This window comes from Solanum stenotomum, chromosome 4, assembly GCF_019186545.1.
Source record: "Solanum stenotomum isolate F172 chromosome 4, ASM1918654v1, whole genome shotgun sequence".
Lineage (NCBI taxonomy): Eukaryota > Viridiplantae > Streptophyta > Magnoliopsida > Solanales > Solanaceae > Solanum > Solanum stenotomum.
In genome coordinates, this window is record NC_064285.1 from 13091767 (window position 1) to 13112176 (window position 20410).

The 20410-nt window shown below is 33.7% G+C and overlaps 4 protein-coding genes across 4 annotated transcripts; all 4 read left to right on the forward strand.

Moving 5' to 3' along the window:
• The first annotated feature begins 548 nt into the window (after positions 1-548).
• LOC125862317 (protein POST-ILLUMINATION CHLOROPHYLL FLUORESCENCE INCREASE, chloroplastic) lies at positions 549-3650 on the forward strand. Its single transcript, XM_049542365.1, has 8 exons — positions 549-722; positions 1468-1588; positions 1807-1891; positions 1995-2073; positions 2204-2317; positions 2418-2530; positions 2999-3109; positions 3222-3650. The coding sequence occupies exons 1-8, from the start codon at positions 632-634 to the stop codon at positions 3339-3341; spliced, it is 834 nt and encodes a 277-aa protein (XP_049398322.1). The 5' UTR covers positions 549-631; the 3' UTR covers positions 3342-3650.
• Positions 3651-7661: 4011 nt separating this feature from the next.
• LOC125862298 (protein TOO MANY MOUTHS) lies at positions 7662-9218 on the forward strand. The gene has a single exon (XM_049542342.1). It carries the CDS (start codon positions 7686-7688, stop codon positions 9144-9146), a length of 1461 nt encoding a protein of 486 aa, XP_049398299.1. The 5' UTR covers positions 7662-7685; the 3' UTR covers positions 9147-9218.
• Positions 9219-10634: 1416 nt separating this feature from the next.
• LOC125862324 (uncharacterized) lies at positions 10635-15752 on the forward strand. Its single transcript, XM_049542375.1, has 5 exons — positions 10635-10976; positions 12137-12254; positions 13479-13699; positions 14007-14180; positions 15339-15752. The coding sequence occupies exons 1-5, from the start codon at positions 10809-10811 to the stop codon at positions 15420-15422; spliced, it is 765 nt and encodes a 254-aa protein (XP_049398332.1). The 5' UTR covers positions 10635-10808; the 3' UTR covers positions 15423-15752.
• Positions 15753-17720: 1968 nt separating this feature from the next.
• Positions 17721-19848, forward strand: LOC125862332 (signal recognition particle 54 kDa protein 2-like). The gene is made up of 3 exons (XM_049542381.1): positions 17721-18161; positions 19309-19408; positions 19609-19848. The coding sequence occupies exons 1-3, from the start codon at positions 17931-17933 to the stop codon at positions 19785-19787; spliced, it is 510 nt and encodes a 169-aa protein (XP_049398338.1). The 5' UTR covers positions 17721-17930; the 3' UTR covers positions 19788-19848.
• Positions 19849-20410: the final 562 nt, after the last annotated feature.

Consider the following 20410-nt stretch of genomic DNA (forward strand, 5'->3'; position numbering starts at 1 on the left):
TATATATATATATATATATATATATATATATATCAGATATCATATCAAATACCAAAAAATTTAAAATGTATATCATATACCATACCAAATATCATAATACCAAAATCACGATATTAAAATTTTTGATATGATATATTAATTCGACATATACCATACTATGACCACTCCTAATTGGGCATGTCAATTTGCTTATAACAAATTTTAATGTATGGATTATAACCAACCACAAACAAAATATAAGAAACACAATTTTATTGATAAACAATGTGGGTGCAATTGTGTTTGTTCTCTCTGAATTTTTTCTATAATTTGAGAATTTTTAATAGCGTATTTCTCTATGTCTACAATATAATCAGGAAAAATATCTGAGCATTTAAATCTCAGTCTTTAGACTTTTGGTGATAATTGAATTAGTTGATTTTAAGATGAAGATTTTTTGGGAGTTGGAAGATTCATGCTAAAGTGTGAAAATGAAGTGATTTGTCTTGTTTTGGGGTTAAGAGATATTTTATTTAAGAGGAAAAAAAAAAGTTTGTATTTTGTGTGGTTGCCAATTTATACCTTGCAATATGTTATCCTTCTTTTATTTATTTGGAACAATTTCTATCTTTCTCATCCTACAGCTTCCAAAATGGCTGCAGCATCAACAAGTCCCTCTTTATTTTCTGCAACTCGTTCTGCTTCTAATACTAATGCAAGTCCCTCTGTTTCAAATATATATGGTAAGATACATAATTTTGTACCAATTTTTTTCTGTCTCAACTTTTTTCAACCATTATTATAGAACTTTCTTGATATGTGATAAGGGCTGCGTTGGGGCAACAGCAAAGTTGTCTCTGTGTGAACTATGTAGGTCACGGGTTTGATCCATGACAACAGTCACTAATACTTACAATTAGGGTAGGCTCATGTCTACATCACATCTCTTGAGCCGGATGCGGCCCTTCCCCGAACTCTGCTAATGCGAGATGCTTTGTGCACCTTGTTGCCGTGTCCTTTTTTTTCTTTTTCTTGATCTGCATATATTTACTTTAATATGTTGTAATTTGGATAATTTTTTGAAGATCACTTTACCTGTTATTACAATCCTAATAAAAACCTGGGATATTATGTATGCATGGACTCTTCTTTTGTATTGGAATGAATAAGAACCAAAATATAGTACAATGAGTACAGAGGATTCATATAGTCAATCCCAACGACTTAGGAATTATGGCATAGTTTAATTGATTCCCTGATATAAGTTTAATTTGCCTAATGATTTTGACCTAACACACAAATTAGTCGGGGTCCAAAGCGGTACGGACGCTTGGGGTAGGAAACCTACCAAAAGAAAAAGAACTCAGCCAAATGCTCTTTGAGCTCTTCCGTATCTTTTAAGATGTCTATCTTCTATAATACTTGTGTTAATGCCATTTCATTGGCATAATTTCATTTCTCTAATGTAACTGTATATTCAAAATGCAGCTACAAGTTTTATGGGCGCGCACATGAGAAGATATCATCCAGCTACAAGGAAACTAGTAAGGATTAGTAAGGGTATAGTTGCTGCGGCCGTTGCAACTTCCCCTGCAGAGGAAATCAAAGAGTAAGCTCCTCCGTTCTCTTGTCTTCCGCCTTCTAATGAGACATACTGAATTTTGTTAGCATCAAATTGGATGAAGTAACTTAATATATGTTGAAAGTGTAACGAAAGTAATTGCTCTATAACTTTCTGTATGCATAGAAAGTTAGCATATTCTTCTATCTATGTGTACATGATATAGAACTATGGAAGTTTAACAATCTCCAACGTTCGTGTTACAGATATGCTCTTCCTTCATGGGCTAAATTTGACCTTGGAAAATCACCAGTATATTGGAAAACAATGAATGGTCTTCCCCCAACTGCAGTATGTTCAAATATCCGAATAAATGAATATATATTTTTTAACAAAACGTTTCTGAATGCCTATTAATCGAGGTCCTAAATGTTGCTTATTTTCTTTTTGACAGGGAGAGAGACTGAAGCTTTTTTACAATCCAGCTGCAAACAATATGGTTCCTAATGAAGATTTTGGAATCGCTTTTAATGGTAAGTTCATGTCTATTTCAAATTCGCATAACATATTCAACAGGTTTCGTTCCTATTTGCAATTTTCTTCATTCTGCTACACACTCTAAAATTAGAACCAAAATGCTGAATTCTTGAGACTCGAATTCAGGAGGTTTCAACCAGCCTATCATGTGCGGTGGTGAACCTAGGATAATGCTCCAGAAAATCAGAGGAAAAGCCGATCCTCCTATTTATACGATTCAGTTATGTATTCCCAAGCATGGTGAGTTTTAAACTTTTATTTAAGAAACTTCCCTTTAAGTTGCATTTTAGAAGAATAAATCTCTGTCTCCTATTTTTACATGGTATTTATTTGTTTGCAGCTCTTAGTTTGATCTTCTCGTTCACAAATGGAACCGAATGGGATGGTCCCTATAGACTACAATTTCAAGTCCCCAAGGCTTGGAGAAATAAACCAACTGAATTCTTCACTGAGGTAGCAAACATTCAGTTCTAGTCTTTTAGTTAACAAACTGAGGTACTTGTACTATGAACGAGTTTGACCTCTTTATATGACACTGATTGCCTAAAGTTTGGTTCTTGAATTGTGCTGCAAGCGCGATGAATTACAATACAAATTTTGGTATGGACTTATTGTTGGAGTCCCACGTCGTTTGTGGGATGGTAATTTGGTCTCTTTATTTCTTTATCACTTATCGATGTTACTCTTATGCAATAGGAAAAAATATATATGAACAAGGTATAGTCCTTAGTGGTTCACAAGGGATTCCTTGTTACCGTCATGTACTAGGGTGTCAGAGCCTTAGCTAGTGATGCTATCAGCCACTGGACTTTTGCCATCTAGGGTGTAGTATTCGTACTGCATAGCCTAGTTGTGTGATGCTTGTAGTTTCTTTTGAAGAGTGATATGTCATTATTGTTGAGGAATTATTTTGTTATGCAGGGTCTAGCACAAGAGTTGAGCCAGGAGGGTGCCTGTGACAAGGCAATCTTCCCAGACTCGAGTATCTTGATCACAAGATGTGCTATGGTTGGTAACTTGAATGTGGACGGAGTAAGTAGATCATCTTTCTCTATCTTTCTGTTTCGATGTTTCTCTTTATAGGGACGTTAAGAGTTTCATTTCAAACCTAGTATTGATTAGAAGGGACACGATTCTAATGCAGGGTGATCGTTGCAATCTTGATCTAGTACCGGGATGCATTGATCCAAATTCTCCCGAGTATAATCCACTAGCCAATGTAGATGATGGATCTTGTCCACCATATTCAGATTCTGAGGAATAACTTTCAGTACATATATACGACTGCTGTTCATAGCTTAGTGTTATCGATGGAAATCTTTCACACGTGTGTCGATTTGATTTCCACTACTTACCTTTGTGATAAAGAAAATGTCTAGAATTACTAAAAGGAAACACTTGAATCTCCAACCTTATACTGTGAAGTATCTAGTTATGGTGTCTCTACTGGTTGGTTTGTATACAACTTTGATACTTCACTGTTGGCATGCAGCAAAAACAAGCTCTTGATAAAACTCTGTATTTTTCAATATTTACACCTAGTTCAAAGTGAAAGCAATGAGTTCAATTTCAACATTCTAGATCCAAAAACCATAATAAAATTACTGTTATTACAATTTGCTGCAATGATCCATCGATGTAAAAATTAAATAATAAGAACGATTGTAATTTATTATTCTTTAATATAATTTTCTCATATTCTATGAATAATTTCTTTAGTAAGAATGCATTTTGATGAGGGTCTTATCCCTATTCCTTTCCAAATTACAAAAATCTCTTAAATTTGGTTGAATTCGGATACATACCAAAACATTCCGATACATCACATTTCGGTTTCGGATACATCTCTCAACGTCTCGATACATCGCGTCTTTGTTTCGGATATATCACTCAACGTTCTGATACATCACGTCTCTATTTCAGATACATCACTTAATGTCTTGATACATCGTGTACGTCCCGATACATAGTGTAAAGTGATGTATCTGACTGATACATCGCGTAAAATGATGTATCCAAATGATACATCGTGTAAAGTGATGTATCCGAGAATATGAGAGAGTAGGGTACATCCCAAAACGTCCTAATACATCGCGTCCTGGTTTCGGATACATCCCTCAACGTCCTGATACATCACCTCTTGGTTTTCGATACATCACTCAACGTATCGGTACATCGCGTATGTCCCGATATATCGGGAAAAGTGATGTATCTGAGAATAGGAGAGAGTAGGGATTTTTGTAATTTTTTCAAACGGTATGAAATTTTAGAGAATATGGTAAAATAAGTTGTGTATTTAGATAATTTCCCCCTTTTTATATATAAAATATAAAAACTTGTAAATTTTAAAAGAATCCAAAAATTAGATTATTATTTTTCTCAAAATCACTTGTTCTCTTTCTTTCTTTTTTTTAGAATTTAGGATCTTGGGTTTTTGCCAATTGATTTTCGGCCAAAACTTGACAAGTTTTATGGACAAATAAATTTTGCAAATTTTCTCCCAAAAAACCTAAGATTTAAGTTTGTCTTTTCCTCTATTTAAAAAAGAAAAACAAAATAGAGGTGATTAGACCTCTATTGAGACTTGCGACTACTTTTAAGTTGGTCAAATCTACTTTTAGGTCAGTTTTTTACTTCTGAAAGTGTTTGACAAATATAAAAAAGGCGAAATGGTCTAGTGGATACCTTTACTTATACCCGTTTGTATTGTGAACCCTTCTACTTACCCACTTGTCATCTGAACCCTTACACTTAATAAAACACAATATATCAAACCCTCTAACCGTTGACCATGCTTATGTGGCATTAATATGGTTGAGTTGGCAAGAGACTGAGACCACACGCCTATTAAGGCAAGTGAACATCATGTTTAAATTTTAAAAATATTTAAATTAAAAGAGAAATAATAAACATAAAAAAGAAAATTGAAACCCTTCTTCTTCACCCAACGACCCACTTTTTTCAGCCATCTCCATTTTTTTTTTCCAACCCTCTTTTTTTCTTTCTTTCATCTTCTTTAGGTGGTCTTGTACACCAGAGGCGGCGAGGAGTATGCTAGTACACCGGAGGCAGCGAGAAATTTTCTGGCCTTCTGGTACGCTGGAAAGGATGGAGAGCATAGGGGTCCCTAGTGGTTCGCAGGAGATGTCGATGGTACGGAAAAAGGAAGACAGTGGAGAGGGGGAACGAGGTTGGTGAGGGGCAAGGAGCTGGTACGGCGGCTTATGGTTTTTGGATTTGTGGAGGTTGGAGAAGGATGAGGTAAGAAAAATGGCGAAAGTGTGCGACGAAGACGGAGACAGATGAGGGAGAGAGTATTTGTGGTCTCGCCGGCAAGAGGAGTGGTGGCAACAACAAATTTCTCCGGCGATTGGGCCTTTTCACGGTGAAAATGGCAGATTATGTAGGGTGACCCAAAATTTTAATTTAGAAGAATAATTAAAAAAAAATTTGTAAAGTTTGAATCAAAACTTTATGATTTTTTGTCCAAAAAGAAATTATTATAAAAAATAAAAAATGATGTGGCAAAATTTATCTTACATGGAATGTGACATCAGCGCGATTGAGAGTCACGATGAGTTGAAAGGGTTCAACATGTTGAGTTTAAATGAGTTCGGGGGTTCAGATAACAAAGGGGTAAGTAGAAGGTTCACAATACAAACAGGTACAAGTACAAGGATCCACCAGACCATTTAGCCTATAAAAAATAACTTATAATAAGTCAAAAATGACTTAAAATAAGTTAGGAAGTGTTTGGCAAGTTCAAAAATGACTTATAATAAGTTTAAAATGACTTAAAATAAGACAGAAACCAAAAGTAGGTCTCCCCCTACTCTTTATTTTTGACTTAAAAGTCATTTCAGTTTGACTTTTTATTTTTGACTTAAAAGTTACTTTTTTAAGTCAATCCAAACGGGCTCTAATTCTGATTTTCAATCTTTTAGACCCTGCATCATTCTTCGAAGTTTTATTTTGGAGTGGCCTATAACATTTGTTTTTAAATTTGATGATCTTTAATTTTTGTTTATACAGCTTATTTAACGGAAATTTATTGACCATAATATTCATTTATTCAGACCTAAATCGCTCGACATAAACATAAAGTGTTGTAGAATAAAATTTAAAAATAAAAAATTGAGTACCACCTAAAATAGGGGCATTTGCATGAATGACCCCTATTCTTTCTATTTTTTCTTAAACATTTCATTTTGATAGACTTGACAGGGGATTAAGTTCACAAATGGCCTTAAAAAGGGATGGTCTTGATTTTTTTATCATGCTTAACCGATTTAATATAAATAGTCTTCGCTTAAAAAAAAAAAAGGAAATTTTAGGTCTAGCAAACATAAAAAATCATATTTGTATGTTATAGCTATAGTTTGCCTAATTGCACTGCATAACAAATTTTATGTTTGTTGTGGAGCATCAAATTTGTATAAATCGCAGGCAGACATTCGTTTGTATAAAAGCACAGTGATTGTATATGTATATCGGTTAGATAATTGTATATATATATAACTATTATGTATATGTATCAATGATTGTGTTTGTATATCTGCATAAAATTTGAAGTTGTGTACCACTAAATCAAAATAAAATATTTTTATATCAAATCTCCCTCTCGCTCGCTTTATACAACACATTATACAACACAAATTATACATTGTAATTTGCATAATTTGTGCTTGTATAAAGTGAGAAAGAGAGAAAGGCAAAAGAGAACGGATAGGGGAAGATTTGTCTTTGTATAATTATAAGTGTATCTAATGAAAATATATGTATTTGTATTTGTATATACAATTTTCTCTCGCTTTATACAAATACAAACGCAATTTATACATTTGTATTTGTATAAAGTGAGAGAGGCGAGGGAGACTAGCGAGCAAGATTCTCTGGGGAGAGAAGCGAATAACAAGTGTTTGCTACGGATTACAATTAAATGAAACTATGGTTATAACATTTAATTTGAATTGATAATTTGCTATTTTATACAATTTTTCCTAAAAAAACCGCTAGGCAATGTTTCTGTTTCTGATGGGCAAAAGTTGTGGATATAAATTAGTTTTTTAAATAAAAAATTCAGAATATTTTAAGACAGTGAACCTGCTCAATTGACCATACGTTCTTTCTTATAGGTAAAAGCTATAATTTATTTGTAATAAGCAACATAAACTCTTCCTAAATTATTTTTTAAAATTAAAATATTTTCTAAAAAATCTATTAAGCGAAAAACAAAAATTTAAGATTGAACACTTTTAGAGACACCACACGTCATTTCGAATTGAGAGTTTCGGCCCAAAATTTAAGATCCTTTGATGGAACCCAAGCAAGCCTACTTGTATGTGGGCCTAGATTAACTGACGTAGAAGCAGGCTCAAACCCCGTGACAGTATTAAATGTTCATTAACAACATAAACTCATGCATTTATTTCATCTCCTCCTCATACTCGTGAATCCATTATTATCCTACTTTAATTTATGCACCCACCAATGTTCATTCACTTGTCACACTCCCCAACCTGGTCATTGCCATAAATATTTATATTATGTCACTTATAAAACACCCCTACAAATACAACCAAGTTTGTCACTTCATTCATAGTCCAAAATGGCCCTTTTTCTCTCAATACAAATAACACTACTACTATCTTTTTTCTTCTTTCCTCTAGGATTGTCATTCACCGTTATAATGTCGGATTCCGGTGCACCTTCAGCTCTAGTTGATGCTCCACAAACTGGCTTCTCAATGAATAATAATCGTGCACGAACCGATCCTCATGAGCAAGAAGCCGTTTACGACATTATGAGGGCTACGGGGAACGATTGGGCCACCGATATCCCTGATGTTTGTCGTGGTCGATGGCATGGTATTGAGTGCATGCCGGATAATGACAATGTGTACCATGTTGTGTCACTTTCCTTCGGCGCATTGTCTGATGACACAGCATTTCCTACGTGTTACTCGAGTCATTCGTTCATTTCACCTTCAGTTAGGAAACTTCCACACCTTCGGACTTTATTCTTCTATCGTTGCTTTAGTAACAATCCTCAGCCCATTCCAGCATTTCTAGCCCAATTAGGGCCCACTTTGCAAACACTAGTTTTAAGGGAAAATGGGTTCACAGGGCCCATTCCTAATGAATTGGGTAACCTAACTCATTTGAGAGTTTTAGATCTTCACAAAAACAATCTTAACGGTTCAATACCAATCTCTCTGGGCCGGATCACCGGTTTGAGGTCATTAGATTTGAGTGACAACAAACTAACCGGTTCAATTCCGAGTTTGACTTTCGCTCAGTTAAATATCATGGACCTCAACCAAAATCACCTTACGGGTTCAATTCCATCCACACTCATGAGCTGTCATTCGCTTATAAAGCTAGACCTGAGCCGTAATCGCCTCTCTGGTTCAATACCTGACTCAATCCACAACTTAAACAACCTCATCCTTTTGGATTTAAGCTACAATAGTCTAACAAGCCCATTCCCAATGTTACTCAAGAAATTGAATTCTCTACAAACCTTAGTCCTCAATGGAAATCCAATGGAATCAGCTACTCTACCGGATAACGTATTTGATGGTTTCAACGACTTAATGATTTTAGGATTATCAAACATGAACCTTCAAGGTCCAATACCAAATTCACTAGGCCTATTACCTATGCTACGAGTCCTTCATCTCGATGGAAACAAGTTAAATGGCTCGATCCCATCGAGTTTTGGTAATTTAAATAACATAAGTGAGCTTAGGCTAAACAATAACATGTTGAGTGGTCCAATTCCATTTAAAAGAGACATGGTTTGGAGAATGAGAAGGAAAATGAAGCTTTCAAATAATGAAGGGCTTTGTTACAATAAAGAAAATGGGCTTGGAGATGATTTAGAGACATTGTTGGATTCAGGGATTGGACATTGTGGGGACTCTAAAACAGAGCCAATAAAAACAGTACAACACATTTCAACACTCAACAGAGCAAGTTTTGTAAGATCAAATAGCTACAAATTATTATCATCTCTTGGATGTTTGCTTTGGTCAGCTTTAGTTTTTGTTATAGTTTGTTGTAAGTGAGTGTTTAGAGATTTTGGTACAGTTTTTTTTTTCTCCTTTCTGTTTTAAATATAACAAAACTTAATACTATTAGCATAACACATAAATGTACCTTTTAATTTGAATTCATTTTACATTTATACGTTTTAACTTTGGGTATACACAAGTAGACACTTTAACTTGTATAAAGTTAAATAAGTAGACATATGTGTCATATGTAGCATAATACACCTGGGACACCACATACGACGGAAATTTTCATATAGTGTCTATTTATTCAACTTTATATAAGTATGATGTCTACTTGTGCACACCTAAAGTTAAAGAGCATAAATATGAGTTAAAAGGATATATTTACGTACTATTATGCCTAGTATTAAAAATAGGAGGAGTGTTACTACTTTAATTCTTTAGATCTTTTGGGGAACTTGAATGGCAATTGTAAATTATTGCCCAAGTCTTAGAATTCAATTATAACTACATTACTGATGAAGTTGACACTACAAAACTAGTTGGCATTAAGAATTTTTAAATTTCAAAGAGAATGTAACCTCTCATTTCCAATTATTTTCTAGGTTTAATCCATCCCAAATAAAGGAGTTAGTACTCTAATTTTTCTTATATTCTTTCATTATTATAAGTACTAATTAGGGGTGTACATAGGTCGGTTTGATTTGGTTTTTCATTAAAAAAAAAACTAAACCAATTATGTTTGTTTATTAAATCTAAAAATCAAATCAAACCACATAAAGCTGGTTTTTTCGGCTATAGTCGGTTCTTTCGGTTATTTTTTATTTTTCGATTTTTTCATTTTTTTACAACTATACAGTATTTGAAAAAGAGATTAAATATATTTTCACTAATCTGTGTGATAAGCTAAACTTAAAAAATGTTAAATGAATAGAAATTTTCGAAAATACGGTAAAATTCACAAGAGTACAAATTATTTTTTTTGAAATATCAACGTTCATTATGTGAAATTAATAAGATTAAAAGGCTACATGCAAACTGAATACAAAACAAAATATTTACAAAGTAAATTGTTAACTTCGAATTTGAAAAACTATAACAATATAATTGTAAGTTCAGATCTTAATATAAAATAAAATATTTACAAATTTTACGAGCCCAAATTTGAAATAAAATATATAAACATTGAAAACTATAAACTAACTAAAAATATTAACAAAGTAGATTTTAAATAATATTTTTTATCTATAAATAAAATAAAATTATATATATATACATATATATATATATTATGTCGGTTTGGTTTGATTTCGATTTGACTTTTTTCTTTTAATACCAAACCAAACCAAATCAAGAGTGATCGGGTTTTTTTCAACCGTCAAACCAATCAAACCAAACCACAAATTATATTTTTCGCGGTCTAATTTGATTTATCAAATCTGTTTGACTTTACAATTTGACTTGTAATCATCCCACTAGTGGATTGGATTCCTTTATTTCTTTCTTGACAACATTTACATATTTTCGAAAATCCCTTTTGCCAACGTTCACCGCTTTCAACAGCCCACAAAATCCTTCTTATATAAAGGGACTCACCTCCTCCAGGCGGAGTACAGCTCAAGAAAAGCTTCAAATCCCCTAAACCTACCGACCTACTCCTTAAATTCCCGATCAAACAATCAATATCTCAATCACTGTAAGGGAGATTAATCAATGGCTGCAATTATTTGCCGCAAGAGATCCTTTTTCGAAGATTTACAATCGCCATCGCCGATTTCAGCATCATCTCCGGTTTTGAAGAAGCTTCGTTCTTCTTCCTACAGCACCTCTCCAATTCACTTCGATCAGCTGAGAGCTTTATTTCCTGATATTGATAGTCAGGTATTGTTCTTTTCTCATCTCTCAATTCATAAATTTCACTTGGTTCCTGATGGTTCTAGTTACTGTTTAATTGTTGACGTAGTAATAGTAGTAGAATGTGATAATACTGTTTATTACTTATTTTGGGATAGTTACCAACATAGAGGCATCTAGTTTATCAAAAATGGCTGAAATCTAAAAACTTAAACTTTGAGAGAGAGAGAGAGCACAAGTTTATTGTTTGATTATATTCTTAACACAACCCCTCACGTGTGGGCTTGATTCTTTTTCATGGGTCAAGCATGTGAAAACGATCTCAGGACCTCTGCATGCTCTATATCATATTGGAGTGTGTGTCATCTCATTTAAAAGCTTAGAGCATACTTTTATTATTTGATTATATTCTCAACATAGACTACGTATCCACCCGGTCCCTCTGTCTCAATTTATATCACTTACTTTCCTTTTTAGTTAGTGTAAAAAAGAATGACACATTTGTATATTAAGTAACAATTTAACTTTGAAATATTCACTTTACCCTTAATGAAATAATTTATAACCACACAAATTTCTATCATTCATGTTAGACCACAAGTTTTAAAAGTCTTCCTTTCCTTCCTTTCTTAAACTCCATGCCGAGTCAAAGTACCTTACATAAAATGGGGACGGAGGGAGTAGTATGTATAATATATGTATATTATATGTATACATACATATAATATATGTATATTAGTATAAAGTATACACTATGTAACCAAAGGGAAGGGAGCTTGTAGTAACTGGTAAAGTTGCCTCATGGGACCAGGAGGTTACAGGTTGAAGCCTTGAAAATAGTCTCTTGCATTTCTGCAAGGCAAGGATGCGTACAATATAGGCCCTTGTGGTCGGGGCCTTCCTCGGACCTTGCGCATAGCGGGAGCTTTAGTGCACCGGGTTTCCCCAAGAAAAAAATATCCTCTTTTTGTACCGTATCCAGTATTAACCTGCTTTTTCTATGTATTTTCAATGCTTTTGAATCTTGAAAAAGGTTCTGGTATGAGAAATAGTAAGAATCACCAAGTTGCCATTCTTATAACATACAAGTATAGAGATTTATTTGATTACTTAGTCTGTTAAACACCTTGTGGTGTATTTTGTCTAATGAGTCATCAAAACAATTATTTTGCTTTCAATACTGTCAGCTACTTGAGAAAGCATTGGAAGAATCTGGCAATGACCTGGATGCTGCTATTAGGAGCCTGCATGAGCTATGCCTCAGATATTCAGATGGAAAGTCGAATACAAAAGAGATCAGAAATGGTACGTATAATCACACAATCCCTTCATCAGGTTGCTGGTTGAAGTGATGTTCAAAAGTTTTGTTTTTTCATAGTTACTCCGTGCAATTCAAGGTGATGAATCCTAATTATGTTAAATTGGAAAAACATATATATGCACGCACATATACACAATAATGTATACTTTTCTTGGCTTTTTGGCTAAGATCAAGTATATGTCCACCTTATTCTTATTAATTGTCTCTTAAGTTGCATAATAGTGCAAAATTGGTCTGCGAGAAGTACAATTGTATCATCCTTGACAGAAATATGTGCCATTATTAATGAACGAAAAGATGTATATCCAGTTGGTGAATATATCAGTGGCATGTAGGACTGTTTCCTGTCATACTTATTAAGGATCTCATATTGCCCACCCCACCCCCGCAAAGAAAAAACACTACTTAAAGGTTTTTTGGAAGGATATGATGGTGCTCATCCATTTGGTCAGCAACAGATACTGAAATTTGTAATTGGCAATTATCATTTGTTACAGATATAAGTTCACTTGAGTTGGGGGTGTCAAATTTGGTCCATAAAAGTGCAACCCATCAAAAATGTAATACGGCTGGTTGTGATATGACATCAATCCAAATTGATCAAATCAACATTAGGGCGGGTTGGAGTGTAACGTTTATAGTAATTCCAACCTGCTTTAACCCCCAAATTTGACCTGACCCATTTATTTGACACCTTGGAGTTTTCAGTTTTAGCTCGTAAAATTTTAACCTGTCCAACCTCGAACTTGAGCTTGGTAGTTTTGGTTATGTCCCGTTTATCAATTCATCTTGACCTAATCAAACGCTGGACAGCATGTACTCAACTTGTTTTAATTTGTCCAAGGTTGACCCTATCCACCACTTGACACCTTTTAATCTGAAGGTCATTTGCATGTGTATGAAAACTGTCCATTCACGTGCATGCAATTATTTGTATACATCTACGTATTGAAAGTTAACTAGTGTTTGTCTGTCTTTCTGTCTTTCTGTCTTTCTGGTGCCTTACTAGCTATCACTAACTTACCACTTCTCAAATTTACAGTTAAGAAGTTGAAATTTTGCATTTGCGTTTCTCTTGGTGGGATTTGCGGGGGGGGGGGGAGGGGGGAGCATATTGTAGTATCATTATGTTAATCCTTGATTAATCAGGAAGGTGATTTCCAAATATTTTCAATTGAAAGATTCTTATTTTCATGAAGAATTGACAGGTATGAAGCCTACCACTGGGCCGGCCGCTCAGTCAGAAGATCCTTCAGCTGAAAACAATTTTCCTGCCGATGGTGCAGAATGGGTGGATTGTTTTGTACGGGAAATGATGACTGCTACAAGCATAGATGATGCCAGGGCTCGAGCTACTAGACTGTTGGAGAGCTTAGAGAAATGCATTAGCTTGCGTGCAGGTGCAGAGGCAGCTCAAAATTTTCACAAGGTTGGTACTGTTAATGCATGTTTCCATTTTAATCCATGAGTTCTAGGTGTCTAGAAAATGAATTTCTTGCCAAGGATTAGGGGCAGGAAATCACGATCACAATTTTTTGGGTATAACTACTATATCTTAGGTAAGAAAATAGTTAGTAATGTTCTCTATACATTCCAAGACTCGTTTACCTGATTTTATCAGCAACAATGCAAGGTTGTGGTGCTTCAGCTCGTGAGAATTGCCACAATTTGACCTGCTGGTTTATTTACTTACATTTATTTGTTCCTTTGGGTGTTGACTATTCATCAATTAACAGGAAAATATAATGTTGAAAGCGCAAATAGAAGTGCTTCGTAAAGATGATGCCATTCTCAAGAGGGCAGTGGTCATTCAACATGAACGTCAGAAAGAGTATGATGAAAGGAGCCAGGAAGTGCAGCAATTAAAGCAGCTGATTGCTCAGGGTAAAGAGCAATTGAGAACTCTTGAGGTAAATGTTCTACCTTCATAAATTCCTCTTCCTAGCCATGACTTACGACAAATTGCAATGAACTTTATATTGTCACGATACTTTGAGATCCTTTGCTGATCTGCTTCACCAATGGAAGGCCTGATTACTTTTCTTGGTGTAATTGCTTGTCCAAACCCTTTTGGTAATATTCATGTTAAAATTAGTAGTTGCTTAAACAATATACATGTGCACTCTAGAATTGTCTTCTTAAGCAGACATTTCTTGGATAAACGGGTACGTATTGAATTATCAAAGGAAATTGTATAGCTAAATTAAATTTATCTGTGTGACATTCCTTGCATCAATAAGGGAAGTAGTCCTTTCAATGTGAATGGAGAGATTGACAGTAATTGGAAGGAAGAGAATGTTGCTGAAATACGTTGCACTGAGAAAAGGGCGTCGGTACCCTTCCCAACAACAACAACATATCAAGTGAAATCCCACAAGTGGGGTTTGAGGAGGGTAGAGTATACACACGAGGTAGTGAGATTGTTTACGAAAGACCCTCGGCTCAAGTGCAACTTTGGCACCCTTGCCTAATTCTGTAAGAATGAGTACAAACGTTAGCATGATTGTTATTAATATTGGAAACTTAACCTCCATATTGTTAACAAAAAAGAACCTAACTAAATGCAGGCGTCAGCATCGATGCTATTAAAGCTGGAAATCTAACCTCCAATATGGGCATATGGCTAACAACAAATAACCTAACAACTGATAGAGGGATAAACCTCTTAATTACCTGAGTATATTTTCAGAATAATCAAAATTAATATCAAATGCCTTTAAGAGAAGGGATGAAAAACTACATAGATGTTAGCAATAACTATTTTAGGATTTAGGTCTAGTAGATCAATGGAATGCCTTTCAAATCAAACTGTTTGTAATATATCTTAGTACCTGTTTGCTCGACTTTTTATCATCTGATAATACTTTTTTGCTATTGTTTCATGGCAACTTTTATGTCTTCATATCAAACTATTTGTAATCTTCGTTCTACTAGAAAAATGTTTCAGATTGACAATTATGCAACTGCTGATGTAAAAAAAATAAAAAAGGTACATTTCAGTTTTAGGGAATTGAAGAAGATAAAAGTTTCACAACTCTCGATTTTCTGATTTCATTGTCATTTCACAGATGAACAATTATGCTTTAAAAACACAGTTGCGGCAAGCTCAGCAAAGCAACTCTCTTCTTGGATTTAAATCAGATGTGTTCTAATGTGCCGAATGTTCAAAGAAAGAGATGGAGCCTAGAAAGAGCATTCCTTCTGGCACTTGTGAACCTTGATATCAGATGTTTTACTGAACGTATTATTATATCTGTTGTCATATCTGAGAGTTGTACTTAAGGTTTCTAGGGCATGCCAACTTGTACTGATGATTTCAATGACGTTGCACACCGAGGACATCATCCAAATTTCCAATATGAAGGTCTAAAATCATCAAGCTGAATGTTGATGTTCATATTATAATCTTGTTTCCTTGGGTATGAATTTTTCGCTGCCTTCAATATAATATATATGCAAAATCAATGAATTACTTCTATTAATAGGCAAAAGGTATTTGTTGTGCATTTTTGTGTAATGAAGGTTTTGATGCTAACCAGCTTCTAGCATGATACTTCATACCTCTGTTAGCTGAATATTGATGGTAGTTAACTATATTTCATTTTAATTTCTGTATTTTTGTGCTAACAACTACAATCACCAGTATTTGTGTATCAAATGTATCTATTAACGTCTATTCATTCTCCTTGAAGCGTTTGTATGACAGAATACAATATATTTGATATCCTTATTGAATATATTATGTGTAATGGATACTTGCCAAACTCCTTGGCTTACTTATTTAATTAGACATATACTCTGCCATTCATCTCGTTGTGTATTTTTAGAGGTGTATCACTATCTTCAACCTTGTATTTCATTTTGATAGATTTTAATCTCAAATCAATATCAAACTGGTTTACAATTACCTCAATCAATTAACTGTATGATATATATTTCCTTAACATAATTGCTTCTATCATGTATTCAACATAACAATCTTCTTCTTTCCATTTCCCTAAATATCTTATCAGAATAGTGTGCTTGTCATTGTTATATAATTTTGCAAAATTCAAAAAATACAAGCAAATCAAAAGTTTATATGAATGGCGAACGAAAGTTAATAAGTCATGATAATGCGACAACCAATGTCAATGCAAAGATTGAAAATCAGTAATTATGATAAACATTGCTGGTAAATTAATACATATTTATCAAATCGATAAATACAAAATTCAAACACAATACAATAAATTTAAGAATGTATTTGCATAATTTGAAGAGTAAAAACATGTATGATTGTGGATGAAGAACACCTGAGCAAATCTGTTTGATTTTTATTTTTGTATAAGAAAATTCATCTTTGTACTTTGAATGTTCAGAATAAACATTGCAACAGTAATATTTGAGAATCTCAATTCAAACCAGAAGATTTGAATATTTTATGAAGTGATTTTAACTCAATTATCACATTTAAAAAGATCACATTGTGCGATTTACTCAATTTCAGTTAGTTTATATTTATATTTTTAGTCATATGCACCGGAAAATATAGTTGATACACATTATAGCAAACTCAAATTATAGTTAGTTTAGTTACGAATCGTCAATAATAAAATTATTAATAAAAACATACTTCCTTCTCCGTCCAACAATAGTTGTCCACTATATTAAAAATAGTCGTCCAATAATACTTGTCCAATTTAGAAAATCAAGAGATAATTTATCTTTTGTGTCTATCTTACCCTTGCTATTAAATACTCCCTCCATTTCAAATTAATTGAATTGTTGAGACATTTTTTATTTTTAAATTAACTTAATTGTTCAATTTTCAAGACTATTTTTACAATGTTCTTTCAATTTTACCCTTCATTAGTTAGTATTGGAATTTGTTATTAATTAATGTTTAAGTTATTTTAATAATAAATTTGATAATAATTAATAAGGGTAAAAATGGAAAGTTAAGCCTAATTTATGTCTTAATCTTCTTTTCTTAAAGAGTGTAAAACACCTCAATAATTCAATTAATTTGAAGTGGGAGAGTATTATTTATCATCTCACACATTTCTCAAAGTATGAAATTTAATATAGTCAAATGATAAAATAGTAATATCCCTATTATTTATTGTTTGTTAAGTGGTGTGCCAAGTTAACAGTGAACAACTATTGTTAGATTGAGAGAGTAATACATAAAAGTGATCCTTAACTTAACCTCAAGACACCCGTGCGCTCCAACTTTGAATATGCACATAGTTGAACTAGTAAACACACGTGTTCTAAATAACATAATACACATAGAACGTCATATAAAACCACAAATTATTAAATAGGATACCATAAAGAATGTGTATCAAATTATTCAATACTTCAATTATATATAAATTTAAATATTTATCTGTGCATCGTCTGGATTAGAGAACATAGATATTAGTCGAACCCGAGCATTTGTACTATTATGCCAATAGTAAAATATTACTAGCTGTTTCTGTAGCAGCAGCCTAAATGTGTTTTATTTTTCAGTTCCAAACCTCTCCATCCTCACCAAGATTATCTTCCCCATTCATCATTTGGGGAATTGTTCACTCAAAACCCTAAAATTATCTCATAATTCTTATTCTTAGCCCTAATTAGCGATCGTTCTGTTCCAATTCTTGATTCGATAATCAATTTGTTAATTCAAGATGGTGTTAGCAGAATTAGGAGGGAGCATATCGCGTGCTCTCCAGCAGATGAGCAATGCTACAATCATTGATGAGAAAGTTCTGAACGAATGCCTCAATGAAATCACTCGTGCCCTTCTTCAAGCTGATGTTCAGTTTAAGCTTGTTCGTGATATGACCACAAATATTAAGAAAATTGTTAATCTTGACGATCTTGCTGCTGGACATAACAAGCGTAGGATCATCCAACAGGTTCGTTCGTTTGTTTAATTTTAAGTTTGGGGGTTTTCAAGCCATTGTTGAATTGGTTCTAGTAATTTGAAACTCTTTGCTTATTATGGATTCATTTTTCTTACCGAAAATTGAAACCTTGCTTAGTAATTATATATACTGAATCTTCGTCATACATGTTCAATCACGCTGCCAGTTCTATCTTACATGTTCAATCAAGCTGCAAGCTCCGTCTTACGTGTTCAATTATGCTGCCAGTTCCTCTCACATTCGAATGATATACAAGTTAGACTTAGAACTTTGATGGCAGAAATGTTGTAAGTATGGAATGAAAGAACCACCATTCAACTTGGAAGTAGAAAAATATTCAAAAGCTAATAAGTATAAAGAATTAACTTAAAAGTTAAACTTATAAAGATAGACACTCATTTATCTAGTGACCTTGTCTTTCTTTGTGCAATAGCCAATGAAAAATTCCGAAAAATTCTTGTAAGTTAAGATGCTTGTTATAATATCTTGCTCAGTAATATCATGGACCGACTGAGCAACATTTTCATAGAATCTGTTGCACACTTCTGAATTTAGCAAGTCATTCTCAGCAACACATTCATATAAATTTTAAGGTTTATTGGTTCAAACTTCAAAGTTTTCAATCTTGAACACATTATATTCTTAAAGTTATAGGTTTATATATACTATTTATTGCAATTTTAGTGGATGTTGACACATAAATTAATGCTCCGCAAAAAGTATTGTGTTTCAATGAATCTAGTACCTTAAAGCTCCATTCACCTCTGCTTGTTTAGTATGTGATACACTTTCAAATGTAACCCCCAAATATTACTTCAAACAAAATTTACTGTAGATTTATAAAAGTTTAAGGTGCTCTAATGATGCATGAAGTTCATCGTGTGACAATCTTCAAGACTAGGTAAAGAAATCTCATGTTTATTCTATTGAAGAGAAGAAAAAGGAGAATAAAAGCTGAAGAAGAAATAAGAGAAGAAAAAGGGAAAAAAGGCTGAACAAGAAATGGTCACAGCAGGTTGAACTTGAAGAAGAAAGAATGGGGAAAAAAAAGAACTGCCAGCAAATACACACTCACTTGCTTTTTACAACTCTGTCACATTCTTTTATTGACCTATGATAAAAAAATTCTCATGTATAGGCGGTTTTTAATGAGCTCTGCAAAATATTGGATCCTGGGAAGCCTTCTTTTACACCGAAAAAAGGGAAACCTAGTATTGTCATGTTTGTTGGTTTGCAAGGTGAGTTGATACAACTTTGTACTCTAGATTTATATCATATGATACCTTAGCAATTTGGTGAATATCACTTAGCTAAGTCACTTTCAAAGTGGCTATAGGAATTTGAGTGAAGACAAGCCTAATCCCCTTCCATTTTTCTCGTTCTTCTTTTTCACTGTTTAAAATGGATGCCCTTATTTATTTATTATTTATTATTGTAGGGTCTGGAAAAACAACAACATGTACAAAGTATGCGTATTACCACCAGAAAAAAGGTTGGAAACCAGCTTTAGTGTGTGCTGATACATTTAGAGCTGGTGCTTTCGATCAATTGAAGCAGAATGCCACAAAAGCCAAGATACCCTTTTATGGGAGGTATCTCCTCTTCTCAATCTATTAGTGTTACCTTCTCTTTGCATTCTTAGAAGCTTGTGAGGCTACAATCTGTTGATCATGAATGTTCTCCATCGTACTTTCTAAAGACACTCAACGTACTGTCTAGTTAATTCAATTGATAAACAATATCACAGGCATAGGGATCACATATTTTGAAGCTAATTTAGATGAAGAATTGAAGGACAAAGTGTGAGCTGCGTTTTTTCTTTGCCAAGACTTGTCAAAGAGATCACTTATTGTGAGAAATACCTATTCTAAGTAGGATTGTATATACCTATTCCTATTATAACATTTATATTAAAAAGAAAAACTTTTCAAAGAGATTAAAGTCAATAGCTGTCAGCTGACCCGTGATCAGTATGCAACGTGTAAGAATATGAAATATTTCCTTCTAATTTGGCTTAGGGTTGCATATTTATTTCGATTCAATTTTTATTTTCAACTATGGACAGAAGTCCTTAAGCTACCTGTTTTTTTGTTTTTTTGGGATATCTTTAAGCTAGTTTGCTCAAGAGCTCTCACCAGTGATTTCCCTCTCTCTCTTGAAATGGAAATGGACATTTTTTTTAACTCGTTTTTCCTAATTGCTTCAACCCTCGTGAAAAGCAGAAAGAACTTCCTCATCTA